Source organism: Nicotiana sylvestris, chromosome 11, assembly GCF_000393655.2.
Source record: "Nicotiana sylvestris chromosome 11, ASM39365v2, whole genome shotgun sequence".
Classification (NCBI taxonomy): domain Eukaryota; kingdom Viridiplantae; phylum Streptophyta; class Magnoliopsida; order Solanales; family Solanaceae; genus Nicotiana; species Nicotiana sylvestris.
In genome coordinates this window covers 58998375-59018770 of record NC_091067.1, presented here as the reverse complement: position 1 = coordinate 59018770, position 20396 = coordinate 58998375, and the positions used below count along the sequence as shown (strand labels likewise).

The 20396-nt window shown below is 39.7% G+C and overlaps 2 protein-coding genes across 2 annotated transcripts; both read right to left on the bottom strand.

The window, feature by feature from the left end:
* Nucleotides 1-8166: 8166 nt before the first annotated feature.
* LOC138881081 (uncharacterized) lies at nucleotides 8167-9057 on the bottom strand. Its single transcript, XM_070161281.1, has one exon. It carries the CDS (start codon nucleotides 9055-9057, stop codon nucleotides 8167-8169), a length of 891 nt encoding a protein of 296 aa, XP_070017382.1.
* Nucleotides 9058-10744: 1687 nt separating this feature from the next.
* Nucleotides 10745-11869, bottom strand: LOC138881080 (uncharacterized). Its single transcript, XM_070161280.1, has one exon. It carries the CDS (start codon nucleotides 11867-11869, stop codon nucleotides 10745-10747), a length of 1125 nt encoding a protein of 374 aa, XP_070017381.1.
* Between the last annotated feature and the right edge of the window lie 8527 nt (nucleotides 11870-20396).

The window sequence follows — 20396 nt, the reverse complement described above, 5'->3', positions numbered from 1 at the left end:
TCTATTTACTTTACCAACGATTAAAATATTTTTGGCAACAAGATTGAGATGTTTGCTAAAAAGTTTTACTATATACCAACAGTAAATATAAGTTATTGCCATTTATTGAAATAAACCAATTTATAGTTGTTAAATTAGTTAGTATTGATGGGTTAGCACTTAGCTTTTAAGAAGAGGAAACTTATTCCTCATTGGAAAAATAAAGAAAGAAAGAAGTGCTTATAAACACTTCTTTGTCATATGAAGAAGAAGAACAACTACCAGTAAAGTCCCACTAAGTGGGGTCTAGGAAGGGTAGTGTGTACGCAGATCTTACCCCTACCTGATAGGGCACAGATGCTGTTTCTCTGTCTTATATGGTTTGAATATTTTGAGGAATATTTTGGAGGGAAACTAGAATTCAGCTATATTATTTATAGTCAAGATTGGGTCTTGGGGGAAATTAAGTAGTCCGAAATTAATATTTTCAGTCACCTATTATTTTTATTTAAAAAAGATTAATTATTAAAACATTTTTAACAGTTTTATTTCGAATTGAAAAGGTGACTATTGATTTTTAAAAGGTACATGTTGGCAAGGGTAATTCTAACATAAACCTAAAGGGTTTATAAATACCCCTTACCTTTCCAAAATAAAACACAACACATAAAGTTCTCTTGCTACTATTTAAAATTCACGGAGTTCATTCTAGTGGAAATTTGAGTTAGTTGGTGGTACTTGAATTTCATAGACTTTATAGAATCCTGGAAGAATTCTGCCATAATTCCTGCAGTAGCAATAATGAGAGCTTAAATTCCTTAAGAACCATGACTACACTGATTATTTCGTCTCCGTAGTAATATTTTTCTAACAATAGTTGATGGTAAAGATTTGTTGCTACTACCATATTTAGTTTGGTAAATATGGCTTTCTTCAATGAAGTGGTAAGTGAAGATGATGTAGAATTAGATAATTAATAATACTACTAGTTTGAAGATGGGAAGCACCTGAGATGGAGTAGTGTGGATTGCAACGCCGTTGACGATGTGTTTGAAGCTGTAAAGCTTGTGATAGCTCCCTCTCTCCAAATTACTTTGTAGAAACTCATCATGGGATTTTGTCAACTCATTTGCATATGCTTCACTATATGTAAACAAATAATCCTCACTTATGGCTTTTATGTATGCAATTTTACTTGTCACATCCATTAATAAAGTATATCTAGCTATCCTAAATTACGCATCACATATTTAAAAGAAAAAACAATTAAAAATAAGAATGAGTACTTTCATCGAATGTTAGGCATAAACACTATTTTTTGAATTCATATAAGTAGCAAGCAATATTTTTTTGGGCCAATGTAAACACACCTCAAGCAATTAACTTGAAAAGGGTATTTAAATTTTGTAAATACCTGTTTGGATCAAGTTTGTTCCCTTTTTCTGAAGATGTTTTAACCTGATGAAATGCGACAGGATCACCTTCCATTAGAACTAAATATATTTTTCTATCTTCGCCATTGCATGAAACAAGAACTATAAATATAAGAAGAAAGTTTTTGAGGACAGAATTCATTGCTAGCACCAATATGAGAAGATAAGAAACGAGTTCAAGTGAAGTTTAATTAAAAGAAAATTCACTAAGCATGAAACAGCAAGTATTAAGAAACACACACATTTTTTTCATGAACAAAGTCAAGCTTTCGAAGAGCAAAATCTGCTATTTTTAACCGTTACTTTTTTTTCTTTTTTTTTCTTCCATTTTATTTGTCTTGTTTCACATCCACAAATTTGGTGAATCTATAATGCAAGTGTAATGTTCACCATGTGAAATTAAAGCATTATCATAGAAGCGCCTAGTACAAGGAACGCAAGAAGTATCTTCATCTTACAAAACAACAATTAGAGTGGAAAGAAAAAACCATGCATCCAAATCATAGTTCATATAGTAGACCTACTTATCACGTAATCGCATTTGAACTGTATATTACTCCTATCGTAATGGCATTCTTAATTTAATCATTTTCCACTTCTAAAATTTAACATGATAATCGATCCAATGACCGAAAACCAATAGAAACAAAGTGAACAGTATAGGATTGGTCGGTCAAAGTTAGCAACAGTCTGCGGTCGATAATACCGACCGCAACCTATTGGAAAAGCAAACCTTTTTTAGTCTAAATTCTAACAATTTCGGTCAGTAAATATATATTCTTTTTAAAATACAGTTATATTTTTCGACCAATATTATCGTTCGAAAAGATAAAACAAATTTTTCATGTAAAATAATATAACTAACCAAAGTTGATCGGTAATTATATAAAAAATAAAATTATAATTTCGACCGATGTCGGTCGGTATATTAATACATTTTCGGTAAAAATAAAGATACCAACCGATATTGGTCAATAAATTATAATCTCTGAATTTTTTTACTGTTTACGGATTGCCTTCGATTGGAGATTAACAATTTTTAGGAATTTTTTTGGCACTTACCGATTGGTTTAGGTCGCTAAATTACAATTTATATTTTTTTTAAAAGTATATGAAAAAATCTGGCAGGTAATACTTGTTTTAAAGCTGCACCATCTGCCAAAAGCCTAAATTCAGTGTCAAAATGCTGCCAATCAACCAAAATAAACATATAAAACAATCTCCAACACGATTACAGCATGCACAACTTAATCCGCCAACCAAAACATAACACCCACTACAATAATCAGACTATATTCAATTTTCAACCAAAACTCCCATTACTACAATATTAATATTCACAAATAAACTATAATATTCAACAAGAACTCACCAAAACATTAGAACTAAAACAAGTCAATAAAATGTTAGCAATACAAACCCCACTATTCAAAGAGTGTTTTGTAATTCATCTCCTCCACTATCTGAAGAACCCTCATCTTCCGCAAGGGCAAAAAGATCACGTGGAGGAGGAGCATCCGGGGATGACTCGCGAGACTGGAAAAATAAAAGAAGGATAGCTGCTAATTGAGCTTGAAGACAATAAAATCGTTTATCGTTACGCCTCTCTCTGGGCTTTGCCGCTTCAAGCTCGGCTGCTAGCTGTACGACCTTCTTCTCCACAGATGAAAGGGCCTCCTATCAAGTGACTCGACCAGTACGAAAGTCCCAATACCTTGCAATCCATACGTGTAGAGGCGAAATGAATTCTTTGGAAGGTGGAGCTTCTGTAACTGATAACGCCAAACTATGCCTTATACACAGACACACACGGACGTAGCAAATATAATCTGAGTAATTTTTGCCTAGAATCAAACCACAGAAAATTAACCTATCAATTACTTTTGTCGGATTTACTAAATTCACAGAATCAATTCCCCCAAATTTTGTAATTCACGATTGATGATATTTCTAACAACTAAAAACTGAAAATAATTAACAACTGAAAATTAACTATGCTTGATGTGTAAACAGTTGGAATAAGGTATAAGGTAATGGTTTCCCCCGTTGGTGATTTCCTTGGTTGTATGTTCTTATAGCGATGCCTTAGTTGACTCTATCAATCAAGAACTCTCCAGTTATCATAAATCTCTCTCGAGTAATTATGATCATTTACTAAACGCACTCTCTCAAGCTACGCTAGCTAGATTCACATCATTCTTTTATATTGCACCCGAGGTATCGTTATCTCTAATCCAACCTCTAAACCCTCGGTTATGACTCTCGTCTATACTCCGGGAGTGATGTTGTTCAAACAACTACCTAAATATGCACTCTCTCTCAAAAAGATACATAATAAATAGGAACGGATAATTGAGGGCCCTTTCAACTAACCACAATCAAAACGTAGATGAACAAATAAAGATTAACAACCAATTCAAACTATATTACTATCACAACCAAGTCATCCCCAACGGGTTTCACCAAAACCTTAGATTAAAGTATTTAGCTACTCATGACAACGTAAGAATAAACTACGAAAATATTCATAATGGAAAATTGCAAGAAAGATAGAAGAGAATAAGAACTATGATGTTTTTGGGTGATATCTCACACTTCTCTTGCAAAGGTACTCTCAAAAAAATAATAAGCCCCCTTTCTTGGGCGAGTTTCCTACATCTTATAAGGGTTTTACAAAAACTTTCCCGAATTGACACTTTGGCCCCTTAAATTTCTGGACTGTGAATATGCTGCCGCGGCCGCGGCGTCAACCGCGGCGCTGACCGCGGAGGACACTGACTCCAACCGCGGCGCGGACCGCAGTGGCAACCGCGGTAAGTATGCTGGGCCTTTTTGTCTCCGCGTTACTTCTCTTTTTGCTCTTTTTGTGTCTGGGTACTTCTTGAGTGGGTGTTTTCTTCACGTTATTGCCTCTAAATACTTCATGTTGCTTCCTCACATCTTATATTCCCTGCGAAACCAAATAGCATTAATTAAAGCATTTTATTGGCAACTTACATTATAAAACAACCACAAAACATGGGCAATTATGGTGTACATAACAACTATATAGCCTATTATCAACACCCCACACTTAAATTATTGCTAGTCCTCGAGCAATTCACCACACTCCATAAAAATTCATTCCCTATGCTTTTCCCTCAACGACTCACGCCAAGAACATTTCACAGAGTTACACCTAGTAGTGAGCATCTTTTACCTCAAGAATCAAGTTTTTCGTACCCTGTAACATTTGCACTTACTCAAACCACTCTACACAATAGTCAAGATGCACCTTTCCTTTGTGAATCATATGCCCTCACATCACACAAAAGAGTAGTTCCATATATATAATGATAGTGATAACAATTAGGAACTCAAATAGACAGAATTCGCTCACTCTCCAAAAAGAACATTCACATGCCACAAAGATGCACCATAGGCTTGCCCCTAGTGTAGTACTCGACAAATCGAGCCCCACTCAGTCTAAGATTAATAGGACTTTATTTGGTTGTAATGTAGGCTAAGAGACGGGTATAATACATTTGGATATAGTGACTAACCTCCCTAAGCACTTTTAATACAATTACGTTGAACTTAAAAAATCATCATTTTGTAAGCCAACACTCCACCACATTTATTTAAACATCCCCATACATTATGTGCAATTTGTACAAGCTACCACTTATTAATCACTACAAAATATATGAACTTTTTTTTTTCGTGGTGCTTTTCTTTTTACGCTCCACATTCTGCACCTTTTCTCTATTTCCATGGTTCCACTTCAAAAACCAAACTACCACCCCACACTTTTGTTTTTACATAATCTCAATACCAATCTAGTGCTTAGTGGAAGAAAATTAGTTCAAACAGCAGGCTATTCAAACAAGTGGTTAAGGTTCACATTGTGGTTGCCAAAGAAACAGGCTTATAGGCTCAACAGGGTTAACTAAGATGTAATGCATTCAGGTGGGTTCACTTTATATGTCTGACTCAACAAAGAAATATCTATATCACTTCTAAAACCGAATGAAGCTACTATTTCGCTTTGCAAACACACAGGGCAAGTTCTAGGCATCAAATGTACAACATGGAATACAATGATACTCACACCCACATGGCACATGACTCACTCCGGATTAGTTTATCAAAACATTCTCTTTTGAGTGTTCAAGTTAGATACAAACATACAATTTTTAAGGCACTTAAACAAGATTCAACCCTTGAAGCTAAGCGCTACACTCTAGCGTCTATCGTGTTCAGGTGTAAGAACGCTAAGGGTTTTTTTCTTCAATTTTAAGCTCGTCGCCCATTAATCCTAACCTAAAACAAAAAATCTACCTATACCCGGTTCAAGTTAAAACCCTTGGAAAAGAACCGTGGCCCAAAGAAAACCAAGGGGGAGTTACTACACTACCTAAGACATAATTTTTTTTTCTCGACTTGGTCCCTCAAGAACCCCGCCGAAAGAGATCCATCGCCGGGACAAGTCGCTTCTATTTTAACTTCCTAAAAAAACTGTTACTCTATTTCTAAAGTCACTAACACAAAACAAAACCAAGAACAACAAGTAGATAATATTCACAAGTACAACATACAACGAAGTCCCCCACCCCACACTTAAAATTAAGACATGTCCCCATGGCTTGACAATATAAAAAGCAGTGAGGTAAAGAAACTTCCCTGAAGGGTCACTCTTGATCCGAAACTGTATCTGGGTTCACGTTGCAGGCGCGACCCAGTGCTCTCAACCAGCCGATGAACTTTTTTTCCAACTTCACCTGTTGGTCAGCCACAGCATCCATGCGGGACCCCAAGTCAGTGATGGAGGTCCGCAGTCCAGTCATTTCCTGCTCCAGAGCATCCATCCGAGTGCTCCGGCGTGGCTATGATGATCCTGCCTCGTCCCCTCTAGGAGGGGCTGTGATCTCAGTAGCTTCAGCAGCATCAGAATCATCCTCAGACTCAGACTCAACAGACGAGTCATCATTGCGTCATGATGCTCAGACTCAGACTCAACAGACGAGTCATCATTGCGTCGTACTGGCTCTCTTCCCTCTTGCCCAATTTTTCTCGCCCGGAAAGGGGTTTTTATAGGTAATTTCCCATCAACTCGGGAGTTCTCAGGAACCATAGCAAGGCGGCATAGACGGGTGACAAGCGAAGGGAATAGTGGCCTTTGCTTAGTTCGGGCGATCGGATGAACATTTCTTCAGAGAGGACTCGGGCGACATAAAACCCTTGGTGAGTCATAAAGTAGTAGATCATAGCGGCCCATGGCCCATTTACATCGGTGGTATTGCTGGATGGTAGCAACCGAGTGGTGATGGCAGTGAGCCAACATTTGGCCTCCCAAGTAAGCGACTTAGAGTGTAGAGTCGTAGGTTGTGCTACCCATTTGGGCTGTCTGCCAGGTATACAAATGACCTCCAGAATTCTGTCCCAGTCAACCATCGGGCGGCTAGCCCTGATGTAATGATCATCACCCGTGAATGCGGGGAGGCGACACACTCTACGGATGACCTATATAGAAGCATTAACCGGGGTGTTGCGCAGAGTCACAACCTTGTCCTCGTGTTCTGGCAGGTTTGCATAGAACTCCCTCACTAGCTAAATATTGGCTTCCTCAGGAGCCTCAAAGAAGATGTGCAGTTGACACTTCTGTAGCTCATCAAACATATTGGGGCATTCCTTCACCAATGCCTTCCTGTCAATATGGACCTCATGGAGTAGCTTCTTGGCAAGTTTATGATTGTACCTCGCCTTTGCTTCTTCAGAGACAAACCGAGATCTATCAAACCGTGGTGTGCTGGATTGGGCCCTAGCTCGTGAGGAGCCTCCTGGGCCACTCGCAGAGGACCCGGTGTTTCATCTCTTACGGGTTGAACTCATAATGCCTGTCAAAACAGAGAAACACGTATTAGGATGAGCATAAAATGGTGACTATGGGTGGTTACTCAGACTTCACCACTACCATGTCACAACATCTCCTTATATCTCCATTGAGGCGATTTCACAAACACATTGTGGGCAAGGCATTTTTTATTTCATATTCATGGCCAAGGGAATCAAGAAGACTTCCCCAATTCACTACACCCACACATTCCATACTTCTTTTTTTTAACAACCATCACCCACCAACAACACCATTCCACATATTCAAAACACATCCCCTTCACCAAACATATGCTAAAAATGAAATTACACTAAAAAGAAGAAGAAAAACTAAACAAAACAAAATCCTATCACTAACACTACATTAGAACAACACTAACAAGCATAATACAACAAAAAAATAGAAGAAAAGGAGAAGGGTGGGGGGTAGGAATCATACCTTGGGGGGAAGAAGATAAGGGGTATTGTGAAGGAGGAAGAAGAAGAAGAGAGTATGGAGGGGATTGTTTATTTTGATATAGGGAAGGGTTTTAAAATTAAAAGAAGAGTGGGAAAAAGAAAAAAAAATATCAGCGGTTGTCGCCGCGGTCGACGCTGCGGTCTGAGACAGAGTCTCCCGCGGTAGTCACCGTGGTCAGAGCCGTGACCGCGGTGAGAAATTCAACGTTCAGTGATTTCCGCGGTTCTCACCGCGGTCCGCGGTTGCGACTGGCAATTTGTTTTGTCTTCTAAACATGAAGTTACATACTACACTTACAACACATTCGTGGGTTGCCTCCCACGCAGTGCCTGATTTAACACGACGCAAGTGGTTGAGCCTTCACTCCTCATTCGCGTACTGGGGTTCTTTCAAATTGATCACCATTGTATTCCCTTTTTCTTAAGCTATTCCAAGGTAATGTTTCAAACTTTGCCCATTTATTGAGAACTTGTTTGTCACATCTTCTGACTCAGTCTCAACAGCTCCACTTGCAAACATTTGCACCACTCTAAATGGCCCTGACCATCGGGACTTTAACTTACCCGAAAACAATCTCAGCCTTGAATTATACAATAATACCTTGTTACCGGGTTTGAAATTTCTGTCCACAATGTGCTTGTCATGCATCTTCTTCATTCTTTCCTTGTAGAGCCTCATGCTTTCAAAGGCTTGATATCTAAATTCTTCCAGCTCATGCAACTCTGTCAATCGATTTTGTCCAGCTGCTTCGAGATCCATGTTCAATTGTTTCAGTGCCCACCAAGCTCGATGTTCTAGCTCCACAGGCAGGTGACAGGCCTTCCCAAATACCAACTTGTATGGTGACATACCTATTGGTATTTTGAACGCAGTTCTATAGGCCCAGAGTGCGTTATCAAGCTTTTTTGCCCAATCAGTTTGTGTGGCATTCACCGTCTTGGTTAGTACACTTTTTATCTCCCTGTTAGACACTTCAACCTGCCCACTGGTTTGCAGATGGTAAGGGGTAGCCACCTTGTGGCGTACATCATACTTTGCAAGCAATTTCTCGAAGGCTCTGTTACAGAAGTGAGTGCCTCCATCACTGATGATCGCTCTTGGTATCCCAAATCGGGTGAATATATTCTTTTTCACAAAACCTATCACCATTCTTGCATCATTAGTGGGCAACGCTGCAGCTTCCACCCATTTAGACACATAATCCACAACAACAAGTATGTATTTATTGCCAAATGAGCTGACGAAGGGGCCCATGAAGTCAATCCCCCAAACATCAAACACCTCTACCTCTTGAATCGGGTTCAAGGGCATCTCATGGCAACGGGAAATGTTCCCGGTTCACTGACATTCATCGCATCACTTCACCCATAGGTGTGCATCTCTAAACACTGTTGGCTAAAAGAACCCGGCCTCTAGAACTTTCGCAGCTGTCTTGGCTCCTCCAAAATGTCCTCCATATGCTGATGCGTGACAAGCCTGCAAAACAGAAGATTGTTCTATCTCGGGGACACACCTCCGGATCATATTATCAACACAGATTCGAAACAAATAAGGCTCGTCCCAATAATACATGCGACAATCACGATAAAACATTTTCTTTTGGACAGATGAAAGGTCATAGGGAATAATACCGCAGGCCAGGTAGTTTGCAAAATCTGCATACCATGGCGCATCCTCAAGACTGGCTGCGAGCAGCTGCTCGTCTGGAAAGGTTTCCAGGATCTCTTCGACCTCGACTGATTTTTCAGCTCCTTCAAGTCATGATAGATGATCAGCGACTTCATTTTTTGTGCCCTTACGATCACGAATTTCGAGGTCGAATTCTTGCAACAGTAGCACCCAACGAATCAGGTGTGGCTTAGACTCCTTTTTCTCAATTAGGTACCTGAGAGCTGCATGGTCAGTATATACAATTACCTTGGAACCAATCAGATATGATCGGAACTTGTCAAAAGCAAACACCACTGCCAACATCTCCTTCTCCGTCACTATGTAATTGAGCTATGCATCGCTTAGCATTCTACTTGCGTAGTAAATCGGGTGCATAAACTTATCTTTTTGCTGCCCCAAGACTGTTCCTATAGCATAGTCGCTGGCATCACACATGAGCTCAAATGGTTGCTCCCAGTTGGGTGCAACAATGATGGGTGCCGTTATCAATCTCTTCTTCAGTTCCTCAAATGCCAAGCTGCAATCATTAGAAAATACAAAGGGCTGATCCTTTTCAAGGAGTTTGCATAATGGGTTAGCAATTGTAGAAAAATCTTTTATGAAACGTCGGTAGAACCCGACGTGACCGAGAAAACTTCTCACCGCCTTGACTGAAGTGGGCAGTGGTAGCTTCTCAATCATGTCAACCTTAGCATGGTCAACCTCAATTCCTTTACTGGACACTCGATGCCCCAGGACTATACCTCCTTGTACCATAAAATGGCACTTCTCCCAGTTTAGCACTAAGTTTGTCTCCACACATATTTTAAGCACTCTCCTTAGGTTGTGAAGACAGTCTTCGAATGAATCTCCTACCATGGAGAAATCATCCATAAAGACCTCCATAATATCCTCCACCATGTCTGTAAAGATGGCTAACATGCACCGTTGAAAAGTCGCGGGTGCATTGCAAAGCCCAAAAGGCATTCTCCAAAAGGCAAAGATGCCATATGGATAGGTGAATGATGTTTTCTCTCTATTTTCGGGGGCTATTGATATCTGATTGTACCCCGAATATCCATCCAAGAACAAAAGTGCGATCACCCAACTAGCCTGTCCAACATTTGGTCAATGAAAGGTAAGGGGAAATGGTCCTTCCGGGTGGCTGTGTTCAATTTCCTGTAATCCATGCAGATACGCCACCCTGTGACTGTACGAGTTGAGATCAACTCATTGTTCTCATTTTTTACAACAGTCATTCCCCCTTTTTCGGTACACATTGGACAGGGCTGACCCAATTACTTTCAGAGATGGGGAAGATGATTCCCACATCTAACCATTTGATTACTTATTTCTTTACAACCTCTTTCATGTTTGGGTTCAGCCTTCGCTGGTGTTCCCTGGAAGGTATGTGCCCCTCTTCCAGGAGAATCTTATGCATATAGAAGGCTGGGCTGATACCCTTTATGTCTGCCATGGTCCAGCCAATGACAATCTTGTTTTCCTGCAGTACCTGTACGAGCCGTTCTACCTGCACATCTAGCAAACCGGATGATATGTTAATAGGCAAGGTCGAATCAGAGCCTAAGAACACATACCTGATGTGATCTGGGAGTGGCTTCAGTTCCAACTTGGGTGGTTCCTCTATTGATGGCTTTGCTAGAGGAGTGGCCCTTTTTTCTAGCTCAAGGGACTCGAATTGATGTTCCCTTGACCAAAATCCTCGGCCTTCCAGTGCCATGACCCATTCAGCTAACCCTTCACCATTCATTTCTTCTAAATTTGTCAGACATGCCTCCAATGGATCTTTTACAGTTAGGGTCATATCATCTTCTTGTAGGATTACATCCACTGCTTCCACTAGAGAGCAATTAGCATATTCACTGGGTCTCCTCATAGATTGTTGAACATTGAATATGACTTCTTCATCGTTCAATCTCATTTTTAATTCCCCAGTTTCACAGTCGATCAGTGCTCTCCTAGTGGCTAAAAATGGTCTCCCTAAAATAAGGGGTATCTCCTCATCCACCTGACAATCCAAGATAACAAAGTCTTCAGGGAACACGAACTTCCCCACTTGCACCAACACATCATCAAGAATACCATTGGGCCTCTTCACTATGCGGTCAGCCAGCTGTAGCAGCATCGAAGTTGGCCTAGCTCGACCAATGCCCAGTTTGGTGTACACAGCCAGTGGCATCAGATTTATGCTGGCTCCCAAATCACACAACGCCTTTGCAAAGGCATAACTTCCAATTGTGCATGGAATAGTGAAGCTACCTGGGTTCGACATCTTTTGAGCCATTGGTTTTTCCACCACTGCGCTGCAGGTCTGTGTCAGAGTTACAGTGGATAGATCCTGAAAATCAAACTTCCATGACATTAGATCTTTCATCATCTTAGCATAACCGGGCATCTCCCTCAAGGCATCCATCAAAGGAATATTCAACTGAATTTGACGCAGCATCTCCATGAACTTCTTATATTGGTCTGCCTTCTTTTGTTTGACCAACCTCTGAGGGAAGGGTGCAGGTATCACCCTTTGTGCATTGCTTGCTGGCTTCTCTCTGTTAGAATTTTCTGGCACAAGAGGTGCCACCTATTCTGCAACTTGCTCATTCATCTTTTCTTTGCCTTTTTCCTCCTGACTCTGCTCAACCACCACTTCAGTAAGTTCTGTTGGTTCCTCTACCTCTAATTGAACTGGAGTGGATGGTGTAGTATCCTTGCTGGCTTGTGCAATTTCCTGCTCTCTGTCTAAATCTCTCCCATTCCGGAGACTTACTGCCATCAACTGATTCGGGTTTTGGTCCTTGGGGTTTATGTTTGTGTCTGCAGGCAAAGTTCCCTGAGGACGGTTGTTCAAAGCCATGGACAGCTGACCCAACTACGTTTCAATATTCTTTATGGCTGAATCATGCACTGCCAATTTTTCCTGCACTTTATTATTTGTCCCAATGAGTTGCTGAAGCATACCCCTGATTTCCACCATTGTTATCTTGCTGCTGAGGGGGTGGTTGGTACGTCAATTGTTGCTGATTTTGCTGTGGATAGCCCTGTGGTTTTTGATATGGTACTGGCACCAATTGGTTTTGAGGGTGCATACCCCCAGGTTGCTGCATATTAGGCCTGTACTGCTGATTTTACTGCGGTCTCCACTGCTGTGCTCCTTGCCTCTGACCCCCATAGTTGGTGACATAATTCATATCTTCCCTTGTCCCTTGATTTTCACCTTCTCCGCTCCATGAACACACATAAGACTGATTAATACAAGGTGTACACAGTACCCCATTTGTTGTATCAACAATGTGCACCTGTTTTGTACCCATCTCATCAATCTTCTTTGTCAATATGCTCATCTAGGTCATGAGTGTGGCCATGTTCTCTGCATGCGAATTATTTGGGTCAAGAGGAACTGAATGCACTATGGGTGCCAGTGTTGTACCTCTGGTCATCCACCCCGAATTTTGTGACATCTTATCAAGAAGGATTTTGCACTCAGTGAATGTTTTACTTAAAATTCACCTCCAGCTGAAGCATCCACATTTGCTTTCAAATTGTCAGCTAGCCCCAGGTAGAATCTCTGGCCGAGCATCTGGTCTGGAATTCCATGGTGAGGGCACTTCACTAACATCCCTTTAAATCTTTCCCAAGTTTCTTGCAAGGACTCAGTAGGCTGCTGCCTATACTGCAATATGTCATCAATCTGTTTTGCAGTCTTGTTAGGCGGATAGAACTTGTTCAGGAACTGCTTGACTAATTCCTCCCATGTGGTAATAGAGTAGATAGGGAGCGAATTTAGCCAAGTCTGAGCTTCCCCGGTTACCGAGAATGAAAACAGTAGCAGCTTGATAGCTTCCGGAGTCGCATTTGGCTGCCTTTGGGTCATACAAATTGACAGAAAATTTTTCAAGTGTTGTTGTGGGTCTTCAATGTGTGAACCGGAGAACAGTCCCTTATTTTGCAGCAGATGCAACATGTTGTTGGTGATCTGGAATGTCTCCGCTTGAATTGCGGGCACAGCTATGGTAGTGGCCAGATTATCAGCTGTGGGCTGTGACCAGTCATAAAGTGCAGCTTCGGGCATAAGAGGTGCCACCCCTCTGACATTTAAGTCAGCTGGCTCATTCCTGACGTTTCCATTAACGTTATCTACGTCACCCATGTCAAATTCGAGTTGGTGTGATTGTTGAGATTGTTGAAGTCTTTTGTTGGCACGGTTCAATGCCCTGAATGTTTTCTCAGGGTCTGAGAGTCCTTCTAGCAGTTCTCCAGTCTCGAAGAACTTCTAGGCATACACCTGGTTTCCACAAGAGTTCAAACGTTAAAATTTTAATGAAAAGATTATGTATAGAGAAAACTGACTACACTTAGAATTTTATTTTGTACTTCTCTCAATTGTAATTGATAAAACCGTTAATTCCCCGGTAACGGTGCCAAAATTTGACAACGCCAAACTATGCCTTATATAAGGACACACACGGACGTAGCAAATATAATATAAGTAATTTTTGCCCAGAGTCGAACCACAGAGAATTAACCTATCAATTACTTTTGTCGGATTTACTAAATTCACATAATCAATTCCCCCAAACTTTATAATTCACGATTGATGATATTTCTAACAACTAAAAATTGAAAATAATTAACAGCTGAAAATTAACTATGCTTGATGTGTAAATAGTTGGAATAAGGTCTAAGGTAATGGTTTCCCCCGTTGGTGTTTTCCTTGGTTGTATGTTCTTATAGCCATGCCTTAGTTGGCTCTATCAATCAAGAACTCTCGAGTTATCATAAATCTCTCTCGAGTAATTATGATCATTTACTAGACACACTCTCTCAAGTTACGCTAGCTAGATTCACATTAACATTCTTTTATATTGCACCCGAGGTATCGTTATCTGTAATCCAACCTCTAAACCCTCGGTTATGACTCTCGTCTATACTCCGGGAGTGATATTGTTCAAAAACTACCTAAATATGCACTCTCTCTCAAGAAGATACATAATAAATAGGAACGGATAATTGATGGCCCTTCAACTAACCACAATCAAAACGTAGATGAACAAATAGAGATTAACAACCAATTCAAACTATATTACTATCACAACCAAGTCATCCCCAACGGGTTTCACCAAAACCTTAGATTAAAGTATTTAGCTACTCATGACAACGTAAGAATAAACTATGAAAATATTCATAATGGAAAATTGCAAGAAAGATAGAAGAGAATAAGAACTATGATGTTTTTGGGTGATCTCTCACACTTCTTCTTCTTGCAAAGGTACTCTCACAAAAATAATAATCCCCCTTTCTTGGGCGAGTTTCCTACATCTTATAAGGGTTTTATAAAATCTTTCCCGAATTGACACTTTGGCCCCTTAAATTTCTGGACTGTGAACATGCTACCACGGCCGCGGCACGACTGCGGCGCTGACCGCGGAGGACACTGACTCCAATCGTGGCGGCAACTGCGGTGAGTATGCTGGGCCTTTTGTTCTCCGCGTTACTTCTCTTTTTGCTCTTTTTGTGTTTGGGTACTTCTTGAGTGGGTGTTTTCTTCACGTTATTGCCTCTAAACACTTCATGTTGCTTCCTCACATCTTATATTCCCTGCGAAACCAAATAGCATTAATTAAAGCATTTTATTGGCAACTTACATTATAAAACAACCACAAAGCATGGGCAATTATGGTGTACATAACAACTATATAGCCTATTATCAGTAACCTTAATGAAGTTCTGAACCCTCTTCCAGATTGCCTCACCTAATAATATTGGAGATGGAAAATTATATTCTAACTTTATTCTTTCTGAATGCATTCTTCATGTAACAGAAGTCATGATCCTCTAGCAAGAACCGGCGGTGACAATTAAACCATTATTGCTTGCGACCATATTTTAAAGTGAACGCTTTACTATTTTTCATACAGTAAGGGCAGACTAACTTTCCAACCGTCATCCACCCAGACAATATTTCATATATAGAAAAATCATTAATAGTCCATACTAAAGAAGTACACAAGTTAAAATTTTGCTTAGTTGATATGTCATATATTTCTACACCATCATACCACAACTATTTTAGATCATCGATCAAAGATTGAAATATACATCAACCAAAATTTTAGATTATGGAGACCGGGTATAATACAATTTAAAAATATATATGGACTTGCCATACACATCTTAGGGGGAAGATTACGAAGTGTAAGGTGTCGCAAAGACAGGAAACAATGTGAATCCATCGGTACACAAACCTAACCGAATGTTCCTTGATTCACTTGCAAAATCCCAATACGTCCTATCAAAATGCTTCTTCTAACTAAAAATCTACTCAAAAAATTTACAACTTTCTAACTCTACATCATCTTTATAGTATAATATGCAACCATCTTCACAACATTCAATTCTCAGGCGATAGTCCTAACTTAGAAATCAATCGTTTTTCCTTGTAGAGACCAACATGTAAGTTAATATTTGGTTCAACTAGTTCACTTATAAGGCCAATAAAAGAGTTCATGTGCCGCTTGAGAAATATTCTAGTGATTTTATACTTAGTAATCTAACTGCAACAGAAAACTCAAAGTGCGTACTCTCTACACTTAGTAGGCGACTAACAACCTCTAATTGTTTATAAAAACGCTTTGCTTCTTCATTTGGATCTTGTTCAACACTTTCATCGGGTTCAAACAAGGATTGCATCACAAAAGCATACACAACCATATCATGAAATCTAGAATCTTGAACAGTATTCACCAACAACAATATTTTGAAATATTCTATTACTTCCATCGATCAATATAACCGCTAAAGAGTAGCAAGTTTGAGTAAACTCTTATTGCATATCATTTTCTTCCACTTATAGAATTTTACGTTCTCGTATGACGCACATGCATGTCTTATTCTCACTTGGTCAGTAGTCTGTTTGAGAACTTGAGTGGATCTTGTCAAAACAATTCTACTCGAACATAGGATAACATATCCAATCACTTTATTTTGATTTAGACTATGACTCATTCTTGAGTTTAAGTGACTAGATGATTCGGATTATTGAGTTCATTAGTAAATCTTGAGATCAAATGTCTACGCGATTGAGTGTCTGTCTCTAAGACGCCTAAACACTAACAAATTATTTGCATTATTTAAAGATGAAGGTTTTTAAGTACTTTTAAAATTAGTATTACAAAATAAGAGTGCTATATTTTTATTTAGAATATAAATTATATTAAGTAGAATGTAAATTTCAATGTAATATGAGTTTTTAACCATGTTTGACCGATAAACCGACTAAAATCGGTCGGTTTACTCAACATTAAATTAATTAAATTTCCAACCAATATCGATCGGTAAACTAAGAATTAATAAATACTAATGTATATATATAAAAAAAGAACCGACCTTTTTGTCCAAAGGATTGACTTGTTAATCGACTGAAAGCGAACAATTACCTTAATTGTTTTTCAGATTTTAGTAACCGGCCAAAATTGGATGGTTTATTGTTAAATTTCATTGCAAAACTCAAGTTTGACCATCTTTGGTCAAAGTTTGACTAACTTACCATCTGATATCGGTCAATTTTTTGAAAATTATGTCAGAAATTATTGTTCTTGCTTTTAGTGCTATCGATCGATTTATTTATTTTTCTAAAGAAAAATATAATTTTTGAGTTTTCCAACCGACTTGATCGATAATGTACGGACGGTTTTTGCCGAATTTCTGAATTCTGCATTAGAAAGAAAAATAGAAGAGCTAAGCTAACTCAAACTCGACTAGGACTCGGTTGCATAACTCCTTTTCACTTGGTTCAATTTGGTGTGTAATAAAGCTTAATTTGATTGATCCAAATTTAACTCAGCTGAGTACTATAACAAATTTTGATTGAGTTCAGCAAACACACAGAAAAAAGGTTGGAGGAAGGACTTTTTTCAACTAAAGCTTTACAAATGCTCTAGTTGGCCAAGTATTTTTTTATTAGTTGGGCCACCAGTAAACACTTAAAAACAAATACTCCCTCTGTTTCAATTTATCAGAATCAATTTCCTTTTTAGTCTATGCCAAAAAGAATGATCTTTTTTCTTATTTAGAAATAATTTACCTTTATGCAATGATTTATAGCCACACAAAATATATGTGCCTCATTTTACACCATAAGTTCAAAAGTCTCTATCTTTTCTTAAACTCTGTACCTAATCAAATAAGTTCATATAAATTGAAACGAAACTACTTAGTTTTGTTTGCCTTTTTGGACCATCTCAACGCGTATTGTTCTCTCACTCCAGAGCTGACTCCCTAAGTCAACTGGGCCTCATTCTCTTTTCCCTTTTCCCTTTTCTTATAAATTCTCATTTCCCCTCTACTCTCTCTTCATTCACTTCAATGATCCACTTCTAAGCACTAGTTTATTAATTCTTTCAGTGTATTTACCTCGAAAATACGAGTAACAATTAAATTTGATTTGTGATTTTAAAGATATGTGATTTAGTTCAATACCAATTAATAATCAAGAAATATGAAGTAGAAATAAAAGAGACAAGCGAATCAAACCAATGTTACTTAACAGCGGTGGCTTCGAGCTTAGTGACCTCGAGATGGGCATAGAGCAATAAGAACAATTAAGTAAGAAAAGTAAAGTAAGAGCAGTAAAGCTAAGGACAATTCTGATGGCAGTAGGCAAAAGGGAGAGAGTATATATATTCTTTTCTCAATGATTAGATGATGTTAGAAATGATTGATGTCCCTATATATAATAGGGGAACCTCTAAATAAGGTATATTTCTATTTACAATAAGGAATTTTCTTGGTACATGTATACGGTAGAAATCGGCGGTTCGATTTTACGATCATCAAGGCATCACGAGGATTTTTAGTGATCAACTTCGAGGGTTCTCAGTGATCGACATCGAGGTAGTGTAAGTAACGACCGACCTCGAGGCAATGTAAATTAGTGGTCTTGGTGGATCAAAGTGAAGTACCCAAGGCGCGTACATATAGCTGGCCAAGTCTAGTGGACTAGTCAAAAAAGCGAATCAAGGCATTAAATAGCTGTACCAACCCCATATCTTTGTAATCAATGCATTTGTACTATGTTGGAATTCCCCCTCATATATAAAAGGGATCCTTGTCATTTTGTAGACACCTTTTGCTCAATACTAAATACATAAGAACATTCTCGCTGCCCTCTAACATGTTCCCTCGATCTCATTGCTTCCATTTATTGCTTACATTCATTGTGTTCTATTTATTGTTCATCATTTATTACTTATCATTGATCATAAGGAGCTATCATTTTAGCTCTCATAACTGTTAGTCTTCCCACGGTTGCCTTGAGCCGGCCTCTAGACTCAACCTCGAGGCCTCATATACGGCAGCTCAAGGCCCCGACCTCCAGCCGCTCGGTTCGATTATCACATCGTCTCTAAGATTTAATCTTGATTTCTAGTCATTTACTTAGCACCCATTGCCTAACAACTAGCATAAAAATAGATCACGTATTTTTAGAACCACAAAATCAAATTTAATTGTTATTACCATTTTCACGGTAAATAGTTTGGTGCCCACCGTGGGGCTAAAAATAATAGTGATTATTTTCTTGCTGGTTTTCCTACATAACGCAAGTTATATTTCACACTTTTTCTTACCCAAGATCTTTGATTTCAAGTCAAAATGTCTGACTCAGTAAACAACAATCTTGAGAACCATGGAGAGAATGGTGTGGATGTTCCAGGTGTTGGTGTACCACCACAAAACCCTGAGAACGCACCAGAACCAATTCCCGTGGACGCGGTCTCACGCAATGCCCAACACGTCGATATAAGCTCCCACACTAACAGGAGCATGCACCAAGGAGACCAACAAGAAGCTCAGAAAACCCCAACTAGGAAAGAACGGGAGGTTAGCCTTCACGTTATTTTTGAAATGTTACAGGCACAATAGCTGGCGATTACTCAGCTGCAAAGTCACCAGAAAACTCCCAGCACGGTAGCACCGGGGATGCCCCCCCAGCCGAGCAAGTACCAGAGAGATCAAGCAACAACGGGTCGGCAGCCGACCCCGCCATCGTAAAGATGCTCGAGGAACTCACAAAGAGGATCAAGTCGGGCGAGAAGAAGATAGAAGCCAACGACAAGAAGGTAGAGACCTACAATTCCAAGGTCGATCAAATTCCGGGCGCACCCCCGATTCTAAAAGGGGTAGACTCGAAGAAGCTCGTGCAAAATCCTTTTCCGCAGGAAGTGGCCCCAAAACCCATTCCATAGAAGTTCAGAATGCTCGAGCTTCCGAAGTATAACAGAACCTCGGACCCAAACGAGCACGTCACTGCCTACACTTGCGCAGTGAAGGGCAACGACCTAAAGGACGACAAGATCGAGTCCGTCCTGCTAAAGAAGTTCGGGGAAACACTCTCGAAAGGGGCCATGATGTGGTATCACAACCTAGCTCCTAACTCTATAGACTCATTTGCCATACTGGCAGATTCTTTCATAAAGGCACATATCGGTGCCATCAAAGTAGCAACAAGGAAATCTGACGTCTTCAAGATCAAGCAGATGGCGAATGAGATGTTGCGAGAGTTCGTATCTCGCTTTCAAATGGAATGAATGGAACTAAAACAAGTATCCGATGACTGGGCAGTACAGGACTTCACTCAAGGTCTGAATGAACAAAGCTCGGTGGCTTCGAAGCAACTGAAGCAGAATCTGGTTGAATACCCCGCTATGACCTGGTCGTACGTTCACAACCGATATCAATCAAAAATCAGGGTCGAGGATGACCAACTAAGAGCCCTCTCGGGCTTGGTATATCCCAACAGGCTTTCGGCAAAGGAGCCAAAGCCAAACAAGAAAAGATACTAACCCTACACTGAAGATAGAAGAAACGCCCCGAGATGCAACATTCCCCGCAATGATCGAAGAATGGACCAAGGGTAAACCCTCAGGGACTCGTCAGCAGAGCCGGGTTCGATAGGCACGCAGGGCTGATGGAGGCACCCGCTTGTC

Coding starts and splice junctions, on each gene's coding strand:
- LOC138881081 (XM_070161281.1), bottom strand. CDS start 9,057: ATGCCCTTGAACCCGATTCAAGAGGTAGAGGTGTTTGATGTTTGGGGG.
- LOC138881080 (XM_070161280.1), bottom strand. CDS start 11,869: ATGGAGATGCTGCGTCAAATTCAGTTGAATATTCCTTTGATGGATGCC.